The sequence below is a fragment of the Cebidichthys violaceus genome, unplaced genomic scaffold (genome assembly GCF_023349555.1).
Source record: "Cebidichthys violaceus isolate CVI_PGR_0920_01 unplaced genomic scaffold, fCebVio1.0.p SCAF_2, whole genome shotgun sequence".
Taxonomy (NCBI): domain Eukaryota; kingdom Metazoa; phylum Chordata; class Actinopteri; order Perciformes; family Stichaeidae; genus Cebidichthys; species Cebidichthys violaceus.
Window position 1 is genome coordinate 10,298,703 of NW_027176372.1, and position 17,109 is coordinate 10,315,811.

Genomic DNA, 17,109 nt, shown 5'->3' on the forward strand with positions numbered 1-17,109 from the left:
GAGCCACTCATCCCCGCTGGCTCGTCTGACAACCTCGGGCACACGTCGGAGGTGGCCAGCGAGGAGAAAATTCACCATAAATGCACTTCGTGTTTGAGTCCAATATGGCGCCCACTCGTCTCCGACACATTTTTTTTTGTTTGTCAGTCGGCTTTCCTAAATTCATTTCAGAGCAGCCTTGCGTCGTCTGCCCCAGACGCCTGCAGGGGGCCCACAGAGCCCGTCTAATGGTGTCGGCTGCCGAGACGGCGCTTAAAGAACGAGGCCGAGCTGCTTGTTACACAAAAGCGCCCAGAAGTGTTCAAAATCACAGCGGATTTTTGAATTATTGTTTTTAATCACCAAACATGAAATGGCCATAATTAAGAAGAACGCATGCAACGGTGCACGCGTGCACTGTTAAAAAAGGGGATAATAACGAATCGCTGGCTCGCAGACAATGGGGGTCGATGCTGAAAATATTCTGACAATATCACCCTGTTGTCTTGCCATCATAATAGGCCCCATGGCCCCCTCTGTGCGCTCGTGAACCGTGTGTGTGTGTGTGTGTGTGTGTGTGTGTGTGTGCGTGCGTGCTCTAGAGAGAAAGGGAGGGGGGGACAGGGAAGGGGCGGGGGAGGCAGAGCACAGAGGCGGAGGAGGAATGTAAAACCTCCATCCAGTGCACAGAGCAGGAGCATTTGCGCAGATAGTCTGCGCTGCCTTCAACAGACGCACAAGCGTGTCAGCCGAGAGAGAGAGAGACAGAGAGAGAGAGAGAGACAGAGAGAGAGAGAGACAGAGAGAGGGAGAGAGAGAGAGACAGAGAGAGGGAGAAGTTCGCCGTTGTTGTTTCTCGTCCCGCTGCCGAGCAATCCGACCTGCAAACGAGTCTGCGAGGAGCAGGTCGACCAACCGCTGCGTACCGGACTCGTGTCGGCACCGGAGATTTAACATGGTGATCAAAGTCTACATAGCATCGTCCTCCGGATCCACTTCGGTAAGTGATTTAAAAAAATAAATAAAATAATGTCTTGGTGTACATTTTATGTTTTTAGCTGGAATCATCTGCATCATCGCTTGTTAGACAATACAAATGAAAACAACTAAATGCAAGCTGAACTTTCATTGAACTCACTAACTGATGTCCATCCTCAATAAACATGCTGACTCATGAATAAACACGCTGCTCTACCCTCCTCCAGACGCGCATGGAGTCTATCAGTGACCCTCTTGTAACTTTTCACGCGCTTTAAGAGACAGAGAGGAAGTTTTAAAGGGTGCTAACTGAGCTCCACGCCTCTCAGCTGTGGTTTGTCACAGGGTTTCCTGAACTCACAGCGCAGTGTTTGTGCAACTGACAAACGGGAAAGGCGTGCAGCAACAACCAAAAAAATAGGCAGGATAGGCAGGTGTGTCTGACGGGGGGGGGGGACAGGGGGGGGGACAGGGGGGGGGGACAGGAGTCTTGAGTCTCGTCACTGTCCTGCAGCCCATAGGACCACCGGCGTCCTTCTGGCCAGTTTGCTCCACAGTGGAGAGGAATGATGGTGATGCAATTCTCCGGGGCCCCTTTTTCAGACCTGCAGCTGCAGCCCAGGAACACTTGTGCTCTGTTTAGGAATTATTGGTGGTCTTGATTTGTGGGAATTTTACCGTTTACTAGCCTAAGTGCACTAAAGCTTCAATTCCGACTCATCAAATATAGTTTGCTTCCAGCTGCTGCCTGCTTCTCAACGTAATCGGTGACAGTACGCTTGTCTCAGTTCTGGATGTCACTAAAAAAAATTTCACGGTGCAAAATTGAAAGTGCATGTGATGGAGAAGGCGCAGATATAACAGCCTTTGAATCAGAACCCCTCACCAAAGTGACTTAAATTAAAGTTCCTTGACACATTTAGGATGATTTCTGCCCATTGAGCAGCATGTCTTCACAGCTCACACACAGAGGAAGAAGCACGTTTCCCTTTTTTTTATTTCAGCAGGACAGCTCTTACAGGACGGCAGCTTCCTGTACAGCCAGAGCGGTCTGAGTGCAGAGCCAGCTGTGCTGGAGCCTGTCTGGGAAAGATGCATTACCTCTCATTGATCTGTCTTTAGTAGAGTCTGCTTGAACAGGTGGACGAGCTTATGTCCGCTTATGTGGCGCACAGACTCTTTGTCTCCGGTCTGCTTCTAGAGTTGGAAGAAAAACAACAGTGTTGCTGACTGAAGCAAAGTGCCATAAACACATTATGTCTGCTTTCATCTTGATCCACTTTGCTATGATAACCAACTTCTCTGGATTAATTTAGACTCAGGAGATGCCGTCGCATTAACAGAGTTTATCAGACTACACATCTATACACGTTTGATGTTGCAATGTCTGCCTTTAATGGAACACAAACGTAGTGAAGAGCTGCTGAGTGACTCCGCCTGCAGTTTGATTGCATCAGTAACTACAAAACAATGTGATTGCATTCCTCCATCCGGCAGTGTCTGCTGCTGCATGAATCACACCAGTCTAGTTCAGCATGTGATGTGAGTGGAGCCACAGCCAAAACACAGAGACTAGTAGGAGTATTTTTTATATATTTGTAAAGCTTTTGCTCCACTGAGGAAACGATTGCAGGTCAAACAGAGAGAGAGAGAGAGAGAGAGAGAGAGAGAGAGAGAGGCTGTAAAATCAGCCAGAGGGATGTACCAGATTCAGTGCTTGACGAGCTACATCAGTCAGCATTATTCAGACAAGTGTATTTCCTACAGACATAAAGTTCTGCTCAGTGCATATTTATAGATATGAATGCAAATTGATTTCATGCAGAATCTGATCCATATACCAGCCAAAAGTTATACATAAATGGTTCTGTGTAGCGTTGAGGCTGGTAGACATCTGAAGAACCGCGTGCTTTAAGGTTTAATGGACTGAACAACCTCAAAGGTCAGATAGGGAATAGAGTGCATTATGGAAATGACAAGACAATGAAGAACTCAGGCGGCGTCTCCCATCTGCATGAAAGGTTTTATGTGTGTGTCCATTGGCTTCCACATACCAGCGTCTACTTATTGCAGTCCAATGTAATAGTCCTGGAAAAGACCACTCTCTTTGTGGAGCTTTGAAGCTGTTGTTTGAGGATGAATATAACATAAACACCTTTATAATTTAATGTTATTTAGCAAAAGGCCATGAACTACAGTTTGCATGTTATCAATGTGTGAAATCGACACCTTTCTTACAGGGGAAAAAGTAAAATAATAACTTAAAAAAAGGATTGATTCAGGTCTGCTTATTGCCACAGTTAGTGTGGATGAGTCCCTGAGCAAAGCACTTATTGCCAGCTTAGCTCTCCCCTGACCCCTGACCTCTAGTCCCTTGTGGAGGGTGGTATGCCTGCAAACTGAATGCGGGCTGACATCAACGTCTTTCCACCCAGTAATGAGAAGCAGCATGTTTGAGTCACCTGAAGAACGGCGCTGCGAATTCCCAGAGGAGACTTCTATTGTTGTGGTCAGTGGCTTTGCAAAAGATGAAGTCATGCTGCGTACCGATAACCACATGTTGATCCACGCCATGACAAACTTTAAGGAATAGATACATTGATGGGATATTAGTACATGCAATGTATTTGAGAGAATAGGTTCTTGTTTTACCTGCTCCTTTGGTCACAGCGAGGCAGAATTTGGATAACAAACTAGCAGTACTTTCTTGTTGAATTCAAACATGTAAATTTCCCACATGTAAATACACACCTGTAGCGGTGCATCTAGCGTACAGAGCACCAACTGAAACTGTGGAAAGAGCCAAAAACATCAGCCAGCAGCAAAGCACATTTACTGCCTCGTTGTCCTTTCATGCACTTGCAGCCACTATACAATTTCCTCATTGCCACTACTAAGTTGGGGCTTGCTTTTTTCTGGTTTGTGCAGCATTGTTCACGTCCAACTCACTGCTCTTCTTCCTCTGTAAGTTTGACATGAAGGCCAGAAAGTCAGGCTTGAGTTGGACGGCTGCTGCAGTGAGTTAGTCTGAGTAAAAAGGTTATTTTCTGGCCTTTTCGCTGTTGTTCCACCTTCAGGCTGCAGCGAGGGAACCCAGCCAAGAGCAGCAGTGTCGGGCTCTTTCCGTAACGATGTTGTAATGCTGACTGAGCTCAAGATTGGGTGGAGGCTACTGTTGCTGCTGAAATTCCACTGAGCGTCCAATCGTGATCTAATCGAGACCTTTATCCCTAACAAACACACAGTTTCCTTTAGCCCAGGCAGTGGATTATGTCTGCGTTCAAACGTTGGACTCCCGAGCCATTAGAAATGTCATTTAGTCGTCTCTGTGAAGAATGCTTGACAACCATCTTGTCTTTTCCTTTCCATGTGAGTGCATTGCACAAGAATTGACCCCAGCCCAGAGTCGACATTACTGATTGAATCAGTCTCCATCGCATTGATCCAAGCCTGTGTTTCTAGATACAGGGCTTCCAATCAATGTCTGTTGTTGTCTGGCAGCTGTTAATGCCAGAGTCCTGCTTTTTTTTCAGGGATTGATTAGCTCTGGATCTGATCATTCTGGTCTGATCTCATGGCCCTGACGCAACCCTCGCATGATGATTATGATGTGGAATGTGAACCAAAGAGCATATGTTGCAGATGCCCTCTCCACATCTGTGTTTTATTGCTTTTTAGCCTACTTGGAGTCAAAATAATAATCCATGCAACAATAGATATGTGTTACATCAACATGTATTATAAGCCTTAAATCTACTCCTTTATTACTTCTTATTTTCAATAGTAAATACCACTTGTATTGTTAGATGTATACCCAAATGCAGCTTTGCTCAGCTCAGACTTTTGCGGACGCACCGAATCACCAAATGATTGCTGCACTTCTTCCCTGGGTGTGGACACATAAGTGGCGTGCCAGGTTAGTGCTGATGAAATTAGTATCAGTGTGCGTGAAACAAGTGTTTGTTTTGTGCAGTTCCTGTATCGGAGAACAAAAATCTAAATTTGAAATTAGTGAGTGATAATTTACCTTATGACCTTAGGAGTCTACATTCTCGCTAACAGGTCTGCGAGGGCTGCATGCTGATATTTAGAAAAAGTTCTATATTTAGTAAAGTGCATGTTAATCATCTTAGTTTAGCATGCTAACATTTGCTAATCTAACTAAAATGGAAGGAGTCTCTGTCAGTCTGTCTGTATGGCTGACCGCTGATTTTTGTAGTCTATTGAGAGGGGACCACTATTTACTGTAACACTGCCGAACGGCATGCTGGGTACAGCTCGCATTCCGTCGATGTTTGTGAGAGCTTCTGAAGCTAAAAGACGCGTATACCTTAGCATCGCAAGGGGATGCGACTATGTCAGGGCAGGTGTATTGCTCAAGGCTCTAAACGCAAAATTCAACTGAGGCTGATGGGGATACGTTTTGGAGGTATTTGGTCATAAACCAAAGAATAGACGAGTTGTCTGGGTATCGCCCAAATTCCATCGTGTACAGCGACCGTAGAGATATTTCACAGGATAAGTGACCTACTCATCGTCGACGCTATCAGGATTCCTCCTCTGGGGATCATGAATGTCTGTTCACAATTTTAGTGTAACCCATCCAATATTTTTTTTTAGATATATTTCACAAATATATATATATATATATATTATTATATATTTTCGTCAGCCTCATGGTGGTGCTTAAATAAATGTCATGGAAACACTAAACCCAGTAGGATTCATCCTCTGTGGACCATGAATGTCTGTTCTATATTCCATGACAATCTATACATATGTTTTTCGAGATTTCAGACCAAAGTAGTGTAGCGACTGACCTGAGTTGCCATCCACAGAGTCATGGTGAGTCATGGCTAAAAACACGGAAGAGTCACTGCCTACATCCACGTCTAGACAAAACAAACAACACAGAGACAACTTCACAACTGCTTTTGCATTTTGTTTGTCTTAATTTCGGTTTATATTTGCATACCAAGGCAAGCTATTTATGTATTGTGAGAGAAAGCAGGCATTAAGGAAACCATGACTTCGGCCCTGCCTGTTGATTGTCTGCATGTCTGACACAGACACACTCATTTGTCTATTCTATGAGGAATGAGCCTCTATCATTTCAGAGAGACAGATAAGGAGCGATAGGGCAACAGGATAAGAGCAGTTGTTTATCACCACACCCAAAGGCAGGGCCCGCCTGTTTTCTTCCAGTTTAATATCACCAGTAGCCCCACTAATGACTAAAATGGGCAAAGCTGGGAACTAACACTGTGCAATTAGAGTTAGGGGCAGATGGCATGAGGCCAGTCTGCCCTACAAATTAATTTCACTTGGCAACATCACAATGTGGGCTTCTTGGGTAATGGCCAGAGTTCACCAAGGGAAAGGAGAAAAGAGGAGAAAGTGGATCCTTGTGCTCAACTCGTCATTTTAGCAACTTAGGATGAAGTTAGTTTACTTATTTAAATAGTGTGTACTATGCTAATGTCAGTCAAAAAGGAGAACGAGCAGGCTGGGCAGGTTCTTCTATCAGACGGGGGATTGTCATGTGCTCTGAGGCAGAGCGAGTTACAGAGAGTCCGAGCTCATGGCGTTCCGCTCCGTTGCCTCTTCCCGCGCTGGTTTCCAGAGCAGGTGGGCAAGGAGCTGGTTTTAGGACTTTGGCCTCGGGAGTGCAACTGCCATTAAATGGTTCAAACTGCACCACGGCTAATCTGCCGGCGTTGTCAGCGCCCTCATTTCCATGTCTCCGTGTTGTTTCAGCAGATGGTTGGAAGACAAATAATCCACCTGTCTCGTCTGAACACGAACAAACACATGAAGCTGGGAGGAGCCCTCGCACGCAGGTGTCGGCACTGACAGCCAGACAATGAATAGATTTTCATGCACAGAACATTGTAGTGCTTTTACCATGAAGTTGGCGTAGTTTGATTGTGTGTGTGTGTGTGTGTGTGTGTGTGTGTGTGTGTGTGTGTGTGTGTGTGTGTGGCTGAGGCTGGATGTGTGTGTCTCCTTGCAGCAGGCCTTATTTGGCTCGTGTTTGACCAGTTACCTCCTCTCGAGTCCCAGTGGAGCTCTTGTTTCCGTCTGGCCTTGTAGGGCCATCTTCCCTCTCACCCACACCCACTGAGCCCTCATTGGACCACAATTTCATATACTAAAACCACACACACACACACAGCCATATAGATGGAGGCAGAAGCAGGAACAGCGCATTTCTGTCCTTTCTGTAGCTTCTTTATCACCTGTGTGACAGAGCAGCTAACACAGTTGCCTGTGCACTTCGAAAAGAGGCGAGAGTCGTTCTCGATACATTTCTCTTTCCTGCTGGTGTCATAGCGTTGGTTATCTGCTTCCTCTTAGATGGCAAGCTTGTGGGTTTTGCATAAAGCGGGATGGACTACTTTTAGAAGAGTCATAGGTAGGACAAGTGTTAAATATGGTCCTGTGCCAAATGCGACAGAACGGCCTTTTGTGAGAACGGGGAGCCGTTCAAAAACAACCAAATCGGCGTGAAAATCCCAGATAGTGAGAAAGATAGCATCTCCCACTGTCTTCCTGTGTGGGGAAACATGCTCACTTTATTGTATAACAATGATAGGCGTTGACATTTTCTCAAATTTAAAAGTATGCAAAGTGTCACAAATGCTTTTGAAATGGCTCCCTTTTAAACAATTAAGTGTGGAGGAAGATGGGAGTTGACGTTCTCGCTTTCTTGTAGATAAAACAGAATCCGTCCCTGCTAGCCTTGCCCGAGTTCACCCTCTTCAATACTCTCGTTGTATCGCTTCCCTCACTTGTCAGCAACGAGTGGTAACTTAGTAACTGTAGTGTTATGTCTCGCAGCAGAGAAGTGTCCTCGTTCTCGCAGCAGACTGATGGCAGTATGGTGAACCGAGGCCCTTATGTTTGCTCATAAGTGTTGAAAGTTAACACACGTCTAACTGACAACTTCCTCTCTCTGTCGCCCTCTTCTCATCTACCCCCGCACGCAGATTAAAAAGCAGCAGCAGGATGTGATGGGCTTCCTGGCGGCCAATAAGATCGTGTTCGAGGAGTGCGACATCGCGGCCAACGAGGGCAACAGGAAGTGGATGAGAGAGAATGTCCCGGAGGAGTCCAGGCCGACCACGGGGAACCCTCTCCCCCCACAGATATTCAACGAAAGCAAATATTGCGGGGTGAGGCACATGATTTATTGGCACATGATGAACATACAGTACCACTCTGATGGGTCACACACAGAGCTGCAGCTCATCTCATCATCATCATCATGAATAAATAGGTTTAAAGCTGCTCTAATCAACATTTTTATGTTCACCATAAATCAAATACCTATGTGTCATGTGAAAGGTGTCACACGTAGAAACCCACTGAGAATTATCACTCAGCTCATTGTTTTGGTTTTAAGGCATGAAATGGTTTTGATTCACTCTCACGGCTCTCATCAGTGTCTTTTTTTCCACTGTACACTCCAGAAGGTTGACCGACGAAATTTGTGACTAGCTGTTTAACATAGTGGAGTATTTAGCAGCTAAAGAGCCTGATATGACCTTAGTTGGACGTAAACAGAGCTGAAAGGAGAATGGATGCTGGATTTACTGACAGGTGGACAGAATCAGAATGATATTGTTGCTCTATATCTGCTAGATGTAGTGAAAAAGAAACAAACACATTAGCTATAAGGTGATAAAGTGTCAATGTTAGATTGTCCCACTGCGCCAAGTGGCAAAGAAATGGCTGCTTTACATTTTTAATAGTATCAAATTTATGATATTGAATTTATCGACCATAAACCAGGCACAGTATTTAAAGGAATGGTTCAGCACTTTGGCAAAAGAGCGCCATAAGCAGCCAAATATCAATATCACAATTATATCCATCCATTGAATATGAAGGTGGAGCTGCTGAGCTTAGCTTAGCATAATGACTGGAAATGGAGAGAAACAGCTTGCCTGGCTCTGTACAAAAGTAACAAAATCTGACTAAAGCCCACACTATATCTGCACAATATTAAAAGTAAAAAAGCGATAACATATAGGCACATAACCCCTCCATATACTGCAACTTTTTTTCAGTAGTGTTATTTAATGAGCTGGTAGGCTGAGCTGTTTCTCCCCAGCTTCCACTCTTTGTGCTCAACTCTGTGGTTAAGCACAAACCGTCACCTCGCTCCGGCTTCATGTTTAACGGATAAGACTGGTATCGATCATCTCATCTAACTCTCGGTAGAAAGTCAATGGGCGTTTTTTCTCAAAATGTCAAACTATTCCTTTAAACATCATTGCCTCTCCTGTGGTAGCAGATTCTAGTTAACTCCCATCAGACGCCTTCAGTCATGCTGTGCAGCTAACGGATGGCTGGAAGCGAAGCTGCAAAAGCGAGACGGGCTGTATTGAATGTCACAGACAAAGACAACAGCATTTCCCAGGATACTTGCAGCTGTACGGCCTCTTTACAAGAATCTGTTTGTGTGTGTGTGGGAGCAAAAAGGAGTGAAAACAAAGGAATGAGAAGGAGCGAGGGATCAAGAATGAGAGACTGCAGGCAACTCAACAGTTAAACGGGTGAATGTGTTTGCTTGTGGGTTACAAACACAATGCCCTCCTATCAGATCGACTACCGAGGCCCTACTCTGGACAAATAACTCCACCCTAACAACGACTAATTCAGACGGTCACCCTCAGGCGCCGATCCAAAGCCTGTTTCACATTATCATTCCTCAGGTTGGAGTTGATCAATCTGAATCTAAAGTCATCTCTGTCTTCCTCAGAACTACGAGGCCTTCTTCGATGCCAGAGAGGACAACGCCGTGTATGCGTTCCTGGGTCTGACCGCTCCCCCCGGCTCAAAGGTATAAGCTGACGAACACGCTGATATCTGTCCCTTCTTTGAACTGCATTGCTGCAGCCATATTTTTCTGTAACACCAGCTTATGAGCCTAAATATATATTTACCCTCACAGTGTGATGTCCATGCAGAAAACACACACACACACGCACACACACACACACACACACACACATATTACATAATACATCTGTTCCTGATATCCTTACACCCAAGCAGGCCTCCTTCTCCTTCTCCTCTCACTCTCCTGCACACTGGCGCCTCCTCTGTGCCACAACAGGAGCTGCAGGGAGGTGTGCCAGTTACCATAGCAACAGAGGGGTTTTCCGTGGCAGGAGATATATAAATCATTATCCTCCATTTTATTATAGCACTCTCTCCCTCTTCTCCTCCTCTCTCCCCCTGCGTGTCTCTCTGCAGGAGGCTGAGGCTCTGGCGAAGAAAGCCCAGCAGTAGCAGCTTTACACCGTTTTCTACCCGAGACCTGAACCCAGATCTGAACCCAGGCGGACCAAGAACTGATCCAGGATGAAAACAAGCAACATTTCACTCGGCTTATAAATATGTGATTTACTTATTTTTTTCTTCTATTAATCTGTGTTCAGCTGTGCCTTGTCAGCTGTAGTGAAAGGAGGTGCTAAAGCAGAGCATTATGGGTATCTACAAACAGTTCTGCTTCCTCTCATTAACTTAAGCCCGCTAAGCCTATTGGCCTAACGACATGTCAATCAACCATAAGCATGGACTCGTAGCTTCCTTTTTGAGAACACACAGTCAGACACAACTAAATGTACGCACTTTGAAAGTTGTTCCACAGATTCATCATTTGGCCCACAGGACGTCATCCATAATACATTATCCTCATTCATTTCACTCGACGGGTTCAATTAGAACAAGTCTCATCTGTCGAATCCTGGAAAGACGTTTTGCTGCTGCCCATTACATCATTGCCAAAAACCTGCAGCACCTTCTGTAAAAGTGATCTATCACAATCCCATTCCCTGTTTTGATTTACTTTATACGGTCTTAATGCTGTTTTAATAGCAAACTTTTTTCTACGAGATGATATATGTTTAAAAATGATAACACATGCCAAAATTACAAGTCTACATACACAAAGGGATGTGAAATTGAGTTGTTGTTTGTTTTTTTTATTTGCTGTTTGTGTTTTTAGGAGAGTTGGATCGCTGTTTGGTTTCACCATCAGCATCTTGTTTCACATTGTGTTGGTAATCCTGGTGTTACACAATCTTCTAAATAAAAATAAGACTGCAAATAAAACTGCAAGCCCGACTCTCAGTACTTTTTGGTAGTTTCTGTGAAATAAGTGACAAAGTCAAACAAATCTGCCTTCTTGTAACATGTTTTATGTACGATTAATTCATTTACAGTTGGTGACTTCATTGTCATAAAAGTGTTAACATTGTGAAAGAGAAAGCAGGATTTGACATCACTCATTGAGTTGCTGGTTTGCATCAGATATTCCACAGAATATATTATCCATCCGCTCAAAGTGCTTCCCAGCAGTTTTTAGGTCTTTGTACATTTCTTGAGTATTTCCAAGTTCTATTTTTACTCCCCCACATTTCAGTGAAATAGTTCTTACTTCACTACATTTTGTGACAGCTTTGGCATTTCAGATATAGATTTTACATAAGAAAATAACACGATAAGCTTATAAGTTAATAAAGAATAACATTGCAATACAAAAAGCAGCTGCACACTGGAATCACAGTCTACTTCAGCAAGATCTTTGTAAGAGAAAGACCAGTTGATCAACACATTGCTAATGAAATGAATAAGAGCTGTGACTCTACTTCTTGTATTGATTTTTTTTTTGTATCCCACTGAGGTTCTTTGGATGCACACAAATGAGTACTCTAATGTATTGATGATTAAATTAGTGGTTCCTGATGTTTTTCACTTATAACGCTCTACAAACAGTGAGGTCTGGTGGAGGCCTCTTGTTGTTTTGTTCCACTAAAAACGGGATTTCCTCTCCAGACTGCTCAGCTGGTTTCATGTAAACTCTAATATCTTACAAAAAAGCAACGGTATGTGCTTTTTTGTGTAGCATAACATCTTTTTCTTCTCTCCCTACTACAAAAAGCGACTTATTGTAAGTCGCTTTGGATAAAAGTGTCTGCTAAATGACTGTAATGTAATCTAATCATCTCAGGACCCCTCAGATTTGTCTTTTGACCTTTCGGAGAGGGCCTCGCCCCCTAGGTTACTGTACATGAAGTAGCTCCAACTTAACCTGCTAATGTACACACACATCAGTATAAACAATATGATAATGTGATCATAACATATCAGTCACGGGGGCCTTTACTTTTGCTACTTTAAATGCCTTCGACAATACTAATGTACTTATATTGAAGTAGGATTTTTAACGCAGGACTTTTGCTTATAATGCAGTATTTTTAGATGTGTTGATATTTTTTTTCAGCCTTTGTATAAATGTCCTGTTCTCTTTTCTCTAAACTGTGATTTTCATTTGCAGTTTTATAAAGGAAGTTAAGTGTTATGGGTGGAGGGGCCAGTTCTCGATTGCAGAAGTGAAACAAGTTAGTAGAACTAAACATACACTATGACACTGAGCCATTTGCACTCAAGAGCAACAATCATAAGGAGCAAAGTCGGGTGAAAAAGAGACAGAAAAGAAGAACACAGTCGTTCTGTGCCATGTTGGCCGAAGGTTTTCTCAGAGTGCTGTGTTACAGCGAGGAGAGAAAGTTTGCCTCTGCTTCTAAGGTCAAGAGATTAAGGGAACACGCTCGTTGTGCGGATCAGTTTAACTGCCATCTCTCCGACCCAAACTCTACAGACCTAAAGACAGATTCAGCCAAAGCAGGTAAACAGCCTCATAAAAAAATATGCAAACCATCTGGTGTTTAACTTTCCAAACGGGTACTAACATTGACTTTGCGCGTTCTAGTTCTCTTGCTTCCCTTTTACTAACATGTTCTTCCTTTGTCAGATAAGATCTCTCTTATGCTTTCATGCTAAATAGCAAAGCAACATTCTGATTACCAGTTTACTTTCGGTTATCAGGTCCAAACCAGTTGGAACTAGACCCCGCCGAAGTGGTGCCTGAAGGCCCCATAGGCCTCTTAATCCCTGGGTGTCTACCGGTCCTCACCCTGGACCCTGACTGTATGGTTTGCTTGGACAACTGCAGCCTCCTGGAACAGTATCCAGACCTGCAGGTGGCCACCATCCCCCAGCATGCTCTTTACTCTCCTGGCCCTGAAGCCTACCGTCAGACAGAGTGGGCAGCCCAAAAGGGGCCACAAGGCGAGCCCGTCTCGTCCATACCAGACCAAGGTTATCTGGTTATAGGGCCCAGTGTGAACATCAGCTTGGATGTGCCCGAGTCTGGCCTGGAGCCTATGTCTAACTCGGTACTGAATGGGCTGCTGGAGAAGCAGCTGGAGGAGGTGTACATGCAGCATCTGACTGACAACTTGGCTCGATGTAACTCCCACCTGGGCAACAGCCTCCTGCACGGCTTGATGCCTCCGCCTTCGCCCGGCAGCAGCCAACCTCGGGGGCCAGACTCACTGGAGGCCAGTCTGGAACAGGGATCAGGAGGGGACAGCGGCAAGAAGATTAGTTATCTGAGAACCCAAACCTCGGTTCCCTGCTCATCTAACTTCAGCTCCCCTGTTCTGAGGATTTCAGAGGCTGACAATACTCATCTGCAATAAAGGCAACCGTGCAAACACCAAAGTATTAATTAAATGTGACACTCTTTTGCTTCTGCACTTCTTTAACTCTGATTGTACACATACCCACATGCAACCGGGATGTGAAAACAAGTGCAATTCAGTAAATGAATGCAAGCTTTTATTTTTGTTTACCTATATTTACACAATGCTTTGTTTACTTGCTTGGTGAAATGACATGTCAAATGTTCCTGCTCTTGTGTGCCATCTGTTGTTATGTTTGAGAACCACACCATCATGTATTTACCTGACATACATTTGAATTCATTGTATTGGCATATACATGGGTGTGTAGGGTATTTATTATTTTGAAGCAAAGAATAATCCAGTGTTAGATTATAGATGTATCCTGTGTATTGAAGATGCCTTGTAAATAAAGATTTATTCTGTATTTGGACAAATAATTCAACAATGTCTTGTTTTTAAAGTGATATATCAAATATATTAAATGGTTTAGTGAAGTGGGTTGACCATATAAATTGTATGATTACTTTAATATGATGCAATTAAGGCACTTACATGTACAATGAATGCCATTTACCTATTTGAAATGATTTCTAAAGGACTTGAAGTAGATACTTTTCATTTTATATCTCCAAATCATGGCAACATTGGGCTTTAGTAGAGACAGTCAAAGAGGAATTTTAGGGCATTAACTTTTTTTGTTGTGGTTGTGATATATTATGGTTAATGTGTAGAAGTTTGGAAATATAAAAACTACAAATTATACACAACACCAACACAATTTGCCAGGTTATGTTGTGCAGAGAGCAATGGCAACAGTATATTACTCAGGATTCTGTGGTTATATGATGAATGAAGGTCTCCCTGAGGCCCATGATAGATAAATCCGAGGTACATTACATTAAACCATAATAAAGAGATTTAAGACAACTTCTGAAAAGGTTTATATAAAAACAAACATTAAAAATTATATAAACATACCAGGAAAGTTAAATTTAACTTCAATGGACCAACTCCAAACTTCCAAACCGATATCATTTCAATCTTAATGCTCTGAAATCCAAATTAGGATGACAGTTGTGCATGTGTGTACTGATGCTAACTTCACTGACAAGTATAATTACAATAGCATGAAATCAATTCTATGTCAGGGTGTTTAGTTTCCCTTTAATGTGAGGCAATATGATGATGCCAGTTACTACCTGCCCTTTTTAATATGAGGTTTTGACAACTTCATAGCTCACATCACTTGGTGTGTCTGTATGAAAACTGTGAAGGACTAGAGACCTCTCTCAGGGTCCAATGTGTCCACATCACTGTAATACTGCATATACAATAAACCCTGCAAACGGTTCAGATTGTGAATGCATACAAATTGACGGTTGTTACCCTATACGTTGCTGCTGAAACACACAAGGACCTGTGATGATGGTGTGCTTTAGTGAGGAGCTGTGCGTCACAACATGGCAGCCTCTAAATATCCACCATTCCAACCCTTTGACTGAGTGTGGAGTCTTCAGTTGTCCTAAGGCACCTGAATCTCACAATGAGGTCCAGCATGAACTGACAAAGCAATACAGGCTGAAGATGTATGGTGCTTTTGCCTGCTTAAGGTTGATTTGTAACCTGTGAAGCACAAATCATCACCGTTGGGCTCACAGTGAAGGTAACGGTGATCCATCAACATGCACTAATACACTGGGCTTTGTGGAGGCTGATTCACTGAGCGTTGAAAAAGATAGAAAATAGAGTGTTTTCTCTAATTAACAGATTTGAGTCGACGCTATCTAGTCAGGCATTCTTACATTTATACAGCCTCTATCAAATATTGCAATTGTAACCCAGCTGAACAAAATAGATATGAATTAAGTTATAAACAATTAAAATACTGACTTAAGTTGAAACTTGTTGCTTTCATTTCTGTTATTAGATTACTGGGATAATTTAGTCAAATCTTTTGTTTCACCCATTCGCATCACGGATGTTTATCATCGTATCCGCATCCCTCACTAACATTAACCGGAAGTCTTGCAGTGCGCTTTGTGAGCACGAGGGCAGTCCATGATGTCGGGGGAAAGTCTCCATTTTGAGCTAGAAGTAGTTTGTTCCGTGTAACAATGTTGAGCTTCACTAAAGTTGACAAACCGTAGGGACTATGTTTTTTGAGTCGTGCTGTTATCAGGTGACAGAAACTGTTTCACTGCGCAATCTATTTAGTTTCACTTCACAAGCCTCGGTAAGCTAACGTTAGCGTCTCAGTTCTGGTTAGCTAGTTTTGTTGTGTGTTAGCTGCAATGTTATATCCATGTAAAGCCTTTTCTATCGTTTTACTATGGTTTGTGAATATCAAGTGATGAAAGGGAAGTGTATTTGATGTTAAAAGTCAGTTTCTTAGTAATATTCACCATGTTACTAAAAGAGGGAAAAAACGTGAATTTATCCCATGTCGTTACAGATAATTAAATTATTTTTCTAGGTAGTATTTTTTTTAAAGAAAAGCTAAACTACAAAATGTAGTGTAACCCATTTAAAAATAGTTACTATAACGTCTCTCATCTTCAACCGCTTATCCGGGATCGGGTCGCAGGGGCAACAGCTCCAGCAGCGGACCCCAAACTTCCCTTTCCCGGGCCACATCAACCAGCTCTGACTGTGGGATCCCGAGGCGCTCCCAGGCCAGTTTGGAGATATAGTCCCTCCACCTGGTCCTGGGCCTCCCTCGGGGTCTCCTCCCAGCTGGTCGTGCCTGGAACACCTCCCTAGGGAGGCGCCCAGGTGGCATCCTTACCAGATGCCCGAACCACCTAAACTAGCTCCTTTCCACGCAAAGGAGCAGCGGCTCTACTCCGAGTCCCTTACGGATGACCGAACTTCTCACCCTATCTCTAAGGGAGATGCCAGCCACCCTCCTGAGGAAACCCATTTCGGCCGCTTGTACCCGCGATCTAATTCTTTCGGTCATGACCCAGTCCACATGACCATAGGTGAGGGCAGGAACGAAGATTGCCCGGTAGATAGAGAGCTTTGCCTTGCGGCTCAGCTCTCTTTTCGTCACAACGGTGCGGTAGAGCGACTGCAATACCGCCCCAGCTGCTCCGATTCTCCGGCCAATCTCACGTTCCATTGTTCCCTCACTCGCGAACAAGACCCCGAGGTACTTGAACTCCTTCACTTGGGGTAAGGACTCATTTCCTACCCGAAGAGGGCAATCCACCGGTTTCCTGCTGAGAACCATGGCCTCAGATTTAGAGGTGCTGATCCTCATCCCAACCGCTTCACACTCGGCTGCGAACCGATCCAGTGAGTGCTGGAGGTCACAGCCCGATGAAGACATCAGGACCACATCATCTGCAAACAGCAGCAATGCAATCCTCAGCCCACCGAACTGTAAACACTCCTCCCCACGACTACGCCTCGATATCCTGTCCATGAATACCACAAACAGGATTGGTGACAAAGCGCAGCCCTGGCGGAGGCCAACCCTCACTAGAAACGAGTCCGACTTACTGCCGAGAACCCGGACACAGCTCTCGCTTTGGGCGTACAGGGATTGGATGGCCCCCAGAAGTGGCCCCCTCACCCCATACTCCCGCAGCACCTCCCACAGTATCTC

The 17,109-nt window shown here is 44.0% G+C and overlaps 2 protein-coding genes across 2 annotated transcripts; both read left to right on the top strand.

Annotated features, from left to right (window-relative positions):
* Positions 1-666: 666 nt before the first annotated feature.
* Positions 667-11,088, top strand: sh3bgrl (SH3 domain binding glutamate-rich protein like). Its single transcript, XM_068714338.1, has 4 exons — positions 667-979; positions 7,947-8,132; positions 9,725-9,805; positions 10,222-11,088. The coding sequence occupies exons 1-4, from the start codon at positions 935-937 to the stop codon at positions 10,255-10,257; spliced, it is 348 nt and encodes a 115-aa protein (XP_068570439.1). The 5' UTR covers positions 667-934; the 3' UTR covers positions 10,258-11,088.
* A 1,313-nt stretch (positions 11,089-12,401) lies between these two features.
* On the top strand, positions 12,402-14,011 carry si:dkey-237j10.2 (uncharacterized protein LOC568721 homolog). The gene is made up of 2 exons (XM_068715371.1): positions 12,402-12,658; positions 12,859-14,011. Exons 1-2 carry the CDS (start codon positions 12,490-12,492, stop codon positions 13,512-13,514), a joined length of 825 nt encoding a protein of 274 aa, XP_068571472.1. The 5' UTR covers positions 12,402-12,489; the 3' UTR covers positions 13,515-14,011.
* The last annotated feature ends 3,098 nt before the right edge of the window (positions 14,012-17,109 follow it).

Coding starts and splice junctions, on each gene's coding strand:
- sh3bgrl (XM_068714338.1), top strand. CDS start 935: ATGGTGATCAAAGTCTACATAGCATCGTCCTCCGGATCCACTTCG. Junction 980..7,946: donor CGTCCTCCGGATCCACTTCG/GTAAGTGATTTA, acceptor CCCCGCACGCAG/ATTAAAAAGCAGCAGCAGGA. Junction 8,133..9,724: donor ACGAAAGCAAATATTGCGGG/GTGAGGCACATG, acceptor TGTCTTCCTCAG/AACTACGAGGCCTTCTTCGA.
- si:dkey-237j10.2 (XM_068715371.1), top strand. CDS start 12,490: ATGTTGGCCGAAGGTTTTCTCAGAGTGCTGTGTTACAGCGAGGAGAGA. Junction 12,659..12,858: donor GACAGATTCAGCCAAAGCAG/GTAAACAGCCTC, acceptor TTCGGTTATCAG/GTCCAAACCAGTTGGAACTA.